The sequence below is a fragment of the Epinephelus fuscoguttatus genome, linkage group LG19 (assembly GCF_011397635.1).
Source record: "Epinephelus fuscoguttatus linkage group LG19, E.fuscoguttatus.final_Chr_v1".
NCBI lineage: Eukaryota > Metazoa > Chordata > Actinopteri > Perciformes > Serranidae > Epinephelus > Epinephelus fuscoguttatus.
Window position 1 is genome coordinate 17,710,272 of NC_064770.1, and position 9,729 is coordinate 17,720,000.

At 40.2% G+C, this 9,729-nt stretch overlaps 1 protein-coding gene across 2 annotated transcripts; it reads left to right on the forward strand.

Annotated features, from left to right (window-relative positions):
* Positions 1–5,181: 5,181 nt before the first annotated feature.
* Positions 5,182–9,082, forward strand: zfand2a (zinc finger, AN1-type domain 2A). Of its 2 annotated transcripts, none has more exons than XM_049561351.1 (10): positions 5,182–5,364; positions 6,094–6,194; positions 6,291–6,385; positions 6,776–6,907; positions 6,989–7,140; positions 7,249–7,362; positions 7,482–7,557; positions 7,643–7,719; positions 8,477–8,611; positions 8,759–9,082. In XM_049561351.1, the coding sequence occupies exons 2-9, from the start codon at positions 6,140–6,142 to the stop codon at positions 8,586–8,588; spliced, it is 813 nt and encodes a 270-aa protein (XP_049417308.1). In that variant the 5' UTR covers positions 5,182–5,364; positions 6,094–6,139; the 3' UTR covers positions 8,589–8,611; positions 8,759–9,082. The 2 variants fall into 2 exon arrangements, with proteins under 2 accessions (XP_049417308.1, XP_049417307.1); XM_049561350.1 differs by having other exon boundaries at positions 5,183–5,364; positions 8,477–8,561.
* Positions 9,083–9,729: the final 647 nt, after the last annotated feature.

The window sequence follows — 9,729 nt, forward strand, 5'->3', positions numbered from 1 at the left end:
TCGTAATCTGTTTTGTCTTGTTAAGAACTTTCCATGTTGCAAATGTCTATTAATGGCCCATGGGTTTGTTAGGCGCCCATCTTAAATTAATTAAGGTAATTATTACAAATTGCATTAACTTTTTTGTCACAGCCACCAGAGAGCCACAGAAGAGAAAGTGGCTCCAGTGGTCAGTCCATGATCCTGGACACAGAGAGAGCTGAAAGGGTTTGAAAGGGCTGAAAGGGCAGAGAGGGCTGCGCTGATTCAGAGAGGTTGGGCACATCACAGAAAACTCACAGTGATGATGTTTTGGAGAGAGTGGGATTCCCCGGCCCCTCACTTCAGCCTCAGCTTCTCCCAAAAGAAGCCCTGGATGCTCCCTGGGAGGAAGGAGGATCTGGCACCTTGTGGAGGAAAACAACAGGGGTCAACAGAGGTTCCAAGAAAAGAACTTTTTCAATGAGAAAAAGATACATCTGGGCAGTCAGATGACAGTACTCGCCTGTAAGGTGGCTGAGCTGACAGTCAAGAGCAGGAGCCCAAGCCCAGACTCTTCCCTCAGCTCTGTGGATGCTATTACTCCCACTGAGCTGAGGGCCATTGGGCCTTTCACCCCCTCTCCTCCTCCAGCAGCAATCAGGAGACCGTCTCGTCTCCCAGTGATTGCTGTAAGACTTGGTAGAGCAGGTGTGTTACTGCTGTTAAGTGATGATGACTTTCTTTATGGGGACTTGAGTGGAAAAGGATGAAGCTATGATTACAGTATACCAGTTGAAATTGGAGTGATCATGACTTTTGTGATGTTAAACTGAACGGTCAAGGAGTTGGCTGATGGATTGAGGCTTCAGTCAGCTACAACTAAGGTGAAGAAACTTGTGGAGAGACTGGAGAAGTTCCAGCTCATCTACCATCCCTCACCTCTAACACCAGCAGCCTGCTGAAGGTTCCTGGCAGAAGCAAAAAAGGTTCCAGTACTTCCATCAAAACCTGGCCCATCCAATAGAGGAGGTCCTCATCATGGGACCCTGGAGGTGACACCCAATATTTCAGCATCTCCATCAAAACCTGGCCCTGCACAACAGGAAGGGACCTCGTCATGGGACCAACCTCCGCCGGGACTGTGCACATTTTCTTCCTTGTTTGTGTCTTTGCATGCAGTTTTCATTTGCCTACTTTAGCGTGTACATGTACTGTACATGCATAAGGACTGATTGATGTTCTTATTGACTCTCTAGATGAATAACCTGCACTCTGCTGTGGCCTGTGCTGCAATGGACACAGCAGCAGAGCTCCATGTCCACTTGGGAGGGCCGTGGATGCTGAGGCAGAGAGGACAGGCTGCACCCTGTTGTTTAAATTGGCACAGATCACCAACACCTTCATTTACCAGCAGGCTAACCTTGTTTTGGTTGTTAAGAGTGCTCCTTTCAACACAGAGCTCAGGTAAGAGGAGAGAATTTGATCAGAATGTAGTAGGAAGTGTAGTAGCAATAGCACTTTGAGTAAATGGTGTATGTTTTTGTCCTTCCCTAGTCACCGTTGTGCTGTAGTGAAGGGGAGCACAACACAGCGCCTCCACCAGCTGTCTGACATCACTGGGGAAGATGAGATGTTGACAGCAGGGAAGATCTTCACAGAGCATTTCCTTCCTGCTGTCAGTAACATGGCAGTGGATGCTGCACTGGATGTCAGGTAGGTTACCAAGTGTCACATGACCTTATGGTTTGTGGATCCTGTGAATTGTGCTGTTTGCTCAGTCTTTGTCAGAATCTTATAACCATCTGGGCATTGTGCTCATACACTAAATTGCTCATAATGATGGAGCTCATCATCCCGTGGGGTAAGCTCATCCCAGTGAAAGACATGGATCCCTTACAGAATCCCTTGCAAGATATAAGTAGAGGTGAAGGTGGGGGAAAGACTGGAGAATGTCTGGACATTAGATTTAAGCTGGCATTGTGTTGCAGAGGGTAACTCTGTCACCTCAGAAAAAATGGTCTACCTTGCATCCAGTTGGCCCCATCTGACCGGAGTTGGCATGTTCTGCAGTGCCAGTGTGGTTTTTCCCCGGGTGCTCATTAGGTTAATTGGAGACTCATTTTCTGTTTATGTATTTGTTATTGTTTAATCATTTGTGCTCTTAATTGTCTTGATTAGTGTTGAACAGATTAGTCTAGCAGGAGAAATAAGTTTGCATGTACTCGCGTGGCTTTTTTTTTTTTGTTGGTGACCTGTTTATTTAGGACAATAATTATGTGTAATGAAGAATTTTCATTTTGCCAAGGTCAACTTATGGCCTATGACGTTTGCTGGCAGCCATTTTGAATTGATTCCATTTGATTTCTGGTGTAATAATGATATGAAAAAGTGGGTTCATTGTCCCCATGGACCATTAGTTGACCTTGGCAACATGAAAAAAAATCTTAATTAGTCACCATTTAGGGTCCTAACAAATGGGTTACCATAAAGTGCCATGTGGGTATATGGGAACCTGTTTCTCCTGCTAGCCTATCTCCACTTTGAGGTGGAAAGTGAAGAGAGTGTGTGGCTGATATGATGGCAAAGGCATAGTTGCTTTCTGACATGCATAAAAGGCGCCATCACAACTGACCCCATGTCACAACCGATCCTGCTTATAGGCTACATACTAGACACAACAAAATATAATATATAGTAGACTATACTGTAATATGTTTTCTGTAATCCAGGAAATAAGGTACAGTGATGCTTGTTTGTAAAGTGCAAATTCTAACGTACAATAAGTCAAAAGTACATACTGATTTACTGTATAACTTTCCCAGTTTTCCTACCAAATGTTGAACTGCCTTGGATCAAAAAGACTCATGTAACTGTACCATGGGAGAGCTTCTAGAAGGAGGAAGCAGGCAGGCACTAGAGCTGTAAAATAACAAGACGAAAGTCTATTTAAACTGATACCAAAAGGGTTTCCACAGCAGTTAACAATCTACTGTGGAATATTCCATACATCTGGTATCTAAACAGGGATCAGGGCATCATGGCTTAGGGTGGACATTTTCTCATTTTCAAATATTTTCCTCAATCTATCATCTTTACTGTAGCAGGAAGAGGACAGCTCATATCAAACCAATTCAAAACAGCAATTAAAAACAGTGAAGTCAAATTATAGTTCTTTCCATGGTTGCTTTTATAGGACTTTCCTGAACCCCCTCATTGTATCTCCCGTGCAATACTGTAGGTGCAAAATGTTAAATGTCTCCCACAATGCAACACTCACATATCGTCCAGCTAATGACAATGAGAAAAAGAACAACAGAGTTCAGTAAGCAAATGTACTTCCTAAAACATACTGGAAATAAACCAGCAGGAGCCCACAAGTTGTTGCCAACAGCCAAGTCAGCAGTTAAACTACTAACTCACTGCCCTCTCAGTGGGGAAATCTCAGGTAAATATGTCACACACACACACACACACACCATTTCTCCCACTCATCCCACGGCAGCACTCATCATGAAGGGGTCCCAGATTTCCATTATGTTTTTGGAAAACCCTAAAGTATAGTATAATATTTTAATTTTGAAACGCGTATTTGGGGAACCTCATAAGTTTCCTCGTGGCTCCACTTCCACCCCAGCATGCAGATGTGTAAAGATGAAGTAAAGTACTGCCCTAATAAAAACAGTCCTGCTCTTCAACAATGTTCACTCACCCAGCCATTAATGTACCTCTGCATAGGTGAATCTACATGTAACAGATTAAGTGTTCTGTAAACATAGACATTTTATTTTTATTGTTGGCCATTGGTGCTAGCTTTAATATATATTTTTATATAATAGTTACATACAGTATACACCTATTTTTTCCCACAAACTTGTGCACATAATAGTCCTGTGTTCTTTACCTTTATTTGTCCAGCTTTGTTGTCCTTGTTCCTAGCTGTTATGTATATTTCTGTGTAAGTGCACTGAAAACAATGCAAAATAATTAGCATTATGGTGGAAAAAAATGGTCATTGTGCTCACCAAAGGGAGCCAGTAAAGACCACTCTACTTTACAAAATATGTTACAAGCACAAATATGCATAACTGATTAAAAATGTGAGACAAACCAATATGACTTTTACTAAAAGACGAGTCTTTTTTTTTTTTTTTTTTTTATCTGCGATCAAATAATGTGAGATTAGACTCTCATTGTTGCAACTGCAAACAATGACGTCATTTTATGATTGTTCATTCTTTTCTGATTGACATCCATTTTCAAAATTCATAATATATGATATTCTTATGGTCTTATACAGTCCAAAAATATTAGAAAAGATCCAAAAACTATAGTGCTAAAACTTGTGATTTCGTAGAGTATAAAGTCTGGAGGTGCTCCATAGAAAATTAATAGCGACAGATGCTCTAGATGATACTAAGACACACTGGGGAATGAAGAAGAAGAAGAAGAAGAAGAAGAGGAAAAGGCACCCCGAGCAATTGGGGGTTCGGTGCCCTACTCAGGGGTGCCTCAGTGGTGCCCAGGAGGTGAGCTGACACCGCTCCAGCTGCCAGTCCACACACTCCATATTTGGTGTGGAAGGGAACTTGAGCTGGAGACCCTCTGGTTCTCAATGCAAGTACCTATGGACTGAGCTTTCCTAGGCCATGGAAACAACATAATTGGAATACTTAATTTGGGTGGTGTCCCCTTTAAGCTTGGTTACTTTAATCAGAAAAATATTGACAGGAGCTATCATATGTGCACTCATGCTGGACTAATTTAATGTGTTGCAGTTCCCCACTTGGACCACTGGAGGGCAGCAAACACTCATTATTCTACATGCATATGGCTGCATGTTAATTCAATGAATGTAATGTTAAATAACACTTCCGGTATGAGCTTTCAAAAATAAAACCCAAATACACAGCTGTATTTTTCAGTGTCTACATGATGTAACTTTGCAGAGAAGGAGGCAAGGATAGGGAGGTGTTTGGCAAATAAAATAAAATCCGCCATTGTAGTTTGTACATAAAGTAAAATCACAGTAGCAAACGCTTAATGTCAAACGCATGATACCAATCTGTAGAGATGAAAAATCTGGATCTTTCTGAACCATTTAGGCATGACTAATATTCTAGATCTTTCTTGTTATTTCTCGTGACCGTCTAAAAAAAACCACACCTGAGGTGACGAGTTATTTCGTGACGTAGTGTTACACCATTCTCGTGGGCGGAGCGTGCGTGACACATCAAAACTTGATGAAAACAGACAGGTCAGTAGAAAACAGGCAGTGGTGCTCAGGGATCTGTGGTTACACTGCTGTCAGGAAGGCACGATAAATCGGAATTAATCTGGATTACTCGAGATAACATCGTTGGATCCTACTGCAATATAACTGTGCAAAGAAGAAAGCGGGATTTGGTGAGTAGAAATTAAACGAGAGCTGAGATTAGCTGTCCAATTCAAGTAGCTATGTTAGTTAGCTAAAAGTACAGTTTGGTTAACGGTGACAAACAACAACTGTATGCTAGCATTTGATATCTACTGTGTTTATTCAGGAGGTTTAGCCTTAAAACAGAGAACGTGAAGTAACGTTACAGTACAGTCGTCATATGATATAGACGATAGTTACATCATTGGCTTATTGCTGAACAACACACAAGCTAGTTAGGAGCTAGCATTTCCGCTGAGCTAATTGTTAATAAAGGTTTGCGATTTCAAAACATGGCATTACTATGATTTGGCCACAGTATAGTTATGTCTGTTTGCCTTTAAGTTGTTAACCAACATAAAGCCGATATATTACTTGAGCTGGAGCCAGTTATGTAACCACCCTAATCGTATAAGTTAGCTTGGCCTAGCTAGCTAGCAGGTTAGCAACCTCTTTGTAGGGACTCAGAACATGAAGTTTATCAGGACCAAGACAACTTCTGAACACCAAAACCAGCATTACTTCTCAGTAAAATTAAAAACGAATTGCTAATGCTGTAAGAAATCCTGATAAGATACTAGCAGCATGTAATGTCAACTTGTGAATGACACAGCTAATTCTATAGCTAACGTTTGCTAGCATCCACTAAGACCTTTTCCAGTGCTCATACAGGCAGACTTTCATCTATCACTTAACATTTCTTCTCTTCCTCCTCCCAGATTGTTAAGATTTCACCACTGTCAGCTGTAGACTTTTTTCTTAGTGATGGAGTTTCCAGATTTGGGAGAGCACTGCTCTGAGAAGACCTGCAAACGGTTAGGTGAGTGCTGTTTGGTTGTAAGATGATAATATCCTGCTTGCTTATTCTCCTAACTAAGTTTGATTCTTAAACATAACACCTTACTTGACATTGCAGATTTTCTTCCTATGAAATGTGATGCCTGTCAAGAGATCTTCTGCAAGGACCACATAACCTATGCAAATCACAAATGCATGTCGTCCTACAAAAAGGTAATTTGACTGACTGCAACTTCTGTACTATGTTTACAGTGTTGTATTAAGTTCATATTCAAAGGTTCCAAAATTAGCAGGCCATTTATTAAGGTCGTTTTTATGATGTAGTGTATATATGTACAGTACAATTAAATCACACTTTAACTTGTGTTTTTGAACCAAACCTGATCGCTGTAAACCTAAGGAGAATGATTTATCTTCTGTCTAGGTAATAATGATATCAGGATGCATTACATCACAATATGATATTTCTCACTACTGTGTCCTGATATTGTTTAACTTTATATTGTTAAGGTCTGACCTGACATCAGTAGTCATGATAATGCCGTCCTTTTCTGAGGATCTGTGAACCAGTTTTACAACTGTTTTTTTTTCTTCTTGTTGTAGGACATCCAAGTCCCGGTATGCCCTTTGTGCAACATCCCCATTCCTATCAAGAGAGGAGAAATGCCTGACATTAAAGTTGGAGAGCACATCGATCGAGACTGTAAATCGGACCCTGCACAGAGAAAGAGAAAGGTTAATATAAAACTGCGGAGTTTCACCTTACAACAAGTTAGAATCTAAACAATAGTAATAACAAGATTTTTTTTCTTTCAGATTTTCACAAACAAATGTTCAAAAGGAGGCTGTAAGCAGAAGGAAATGATGCGAGTGACCTGTGACCAGTGTCATTTAAATTACTGTCTTAAACACCGGCACCCACTAGACCATGATTGTAAAACTGATGGGAAACCACTGTCCAAATCAGGGTGGGTACAGTCATACTCCATCTTCAGACAATGCTGTCCATCCATCTGAATATTGCAGGAAGAATAGCTGATTTTTTTTATTTTTTATTTTTTTTTTTTTGGGTGCAGACATGCTGCTGTAATGAGGACCCAGGGTGCTTCCTCCACCTCTGCCTCTGGTTCGGGATACTCTAGACCTGTATCTAATGGTGTGAGTGCAAACAACAGAAGCCACAGCACTGGGTAAACACTTATTTTCAGTATTGATTTTAAATGCGTCAGAGAAACTGGTCAGCCGTATTACTTTTTCAAGTAGATGAAAAAAAATAACAATTCACTTTTTTTGTTTGTTTTCCTCTCAGCCCAACCCAGCGGATTCCTACTTCCGTTTCAGCACAGAATGTAATACCACCATCAGCATCATTTCAGGCCGGAATGGTATGCACATTATTCACATGACATAATCTGACAAAATAACTCCCAGATGTGAGGAAAATGTAAACATGAGTGTGTGTCATTGCAGACGGAGGAGCAGGCTTTACAAAGGGCTCTGGAGATGTCTCTGGCTGAATCGAGGCCGACAGTACAGCCGGCCTTGACGTGAGTAAACTTCATCAAAACCCAGACACATGTTAACAGCTCAATATCACTTCTTCTTCTTCTAACAAACTTGTGTTAGCATGCTGCTGTGGAGTGGAATGTGTTTTTCTCACTGACCTTCGGCTTAAAACACTAACTGAGGAGCAGTGAGGTATTAAAACGAGGAGGTGCATGTGACTAGTGAGGAAGATGTGGAGAGTAACTAATGTTGAATGAATCTCTGATTCAGTGAAAATACAGTGCTCTAATGCCGGCAAGGCTATCAAGATCCAGGTTATCAATGTGTGTTCAGACAGTAAAACATGTTAAACTACGAGATGGACAGATTTTGACAGGGAAGAAAATGAAAAACACAACTATTTTCATATATTGAGATTATTTTGTTAAAGTAAAACAGATGTTGTGCAATGTTTTGGTGTCACCTGAGTGTAGTAGACTAACAGGGATCCCAATAAACTAAGCAAACTTGATAATAAATCCAAAGTTATCTCTATCTATGTAGCACTTACAAGGTTACAAGGTTACAAGGTTTTGCTTAATTAAAAGCAAAACATTAAAACTCCAACCAAGTAAAATTGTAAGTAAAACATCAGAGGACAAACACCAGTACAATCACACAATATGAGTCACGCACATTGTCTTCAAATCTTCTGTACAAATAATAATAGGGAGGCTAACACACGAGTTTACTTTGTGTGTGTTTTTTTTTCCTCAATAAGTGTGTGAGTCTGAGGTTTTCTTTGTGTTTGTGCCTCAGCCCTCAGGAGCAGGAGGATCTGGCTCTCGCTCAGGCCCTTGCTGCCAGTGAAGAAGAATACAGACGTCAGCAGCAGAGACAACAGGTACCCGGAAAGCTTAGCCGTCAGTAGCATGCTAACAGGAACACATGGAGGTACACTGTCGTCATGGCAATCCATCCTCTTTGAACTTTCTTTTTTGGCAGAAGAAACAAATTTGCCTTTCATATATTTTTAATTGCACAATGTATGTGAGGATTAATAAGTCTTTGTCTCTAACTATGTCTATTGTCTTTGCTCAGGGGAGGGAGTCCAAACAGTCCAATTGCAGCCTTTCTTAATCTCGGACCACCATTTAGACTTCAAGCTGTGCTAACTATCTACTAGAACCTGCACATCTGGAATCATCGATATCCAGGATCAGTGATTGTTAAATGAAGAAAATCCTCCTTGGAAGTTGCTGAGATGTTACCGCCTTCTACAATATAAGCACATTCTTTCCCAGCAGGATCTGTCATTTTTACTAATGCTTCGCTCTGTACATATTTTATATGCCGATCATGATGGAACCATTATATTACCATATATGAATATTGAATAAATTATTTCAAATGATGCACCCTGAATTGTGAATTGCTCAGTTGATTCAGATTTGAAGACACACTTAACACTGAGAGTCTGAAGCCTGTTATTTAGTCAAATCCGCCAGTCCATTTAGTGTTGTGAAGTGGAATTATCACAGTTTATGCAGCTGTTCAGCAGAAGGGTTTGTTGATAGACGATACAATCTGCAGGCAGTTTCTGAGCTCGGGCCAGTTTTATTCAGCAAAATACAGCAACTGTGAGAGTGAGAATACTGAAGCATCTTTGTTTTCATACATTATGTTTTGGCTCTCAAGCAGCATCTTTAGTAAACCTTACGATAAAGGTCTCAGGGCTTTAACATAGTGAAGTAAAAACAGTTCAAGTGATTAGCGGCGTAACGTTTTTGATGCAGTGCACCTCTTAAATAAATTCTGATGTTCAAGAATGCAACAAACTCTGGACTTAGATCACAGGTGCTGTGGATTACAATATAATACAGTAGCCTTTAAAAGTTTACAATGAATTACTGTATAATTTACGTAAGAAAAATTTAGTTACAGTTTTCTAATTTAGTTTTTATGCTTTAAAATGGATTATTATTTACAAATGGGAAGATGAAGTTAGTTCATTACAGATGCAAATATATTATGTGTACACTATTAAGTGATTAGTCATTGGATAATCAATC

Excerpts from the sequence above, each read along its gene's own strand:
- zfand2a (XM_049561350.1), top strand. The coding sequence starts at position 6,140 with ATGGAGTTTCCAGATTTGGGAGAGCACTGCTCTGAGAAGACCTGCAAA. Across the intron at positions 7,141-7,248 it reads AAACCACTGTCCAAATCAGG|ACATGCTGCTGTAATGAGGA; the intron begins GTGGGTACAGTC and ends TTTTGGGTGCAG. Across the intron at positions 7,720-8,476 it reads ACAGTACAGCCGGCCTTGAC|CCCTCAGGAGCAGGAGGATC; the intron begins GTGAGTAAACTT and ends TTTGTGCCTCAG.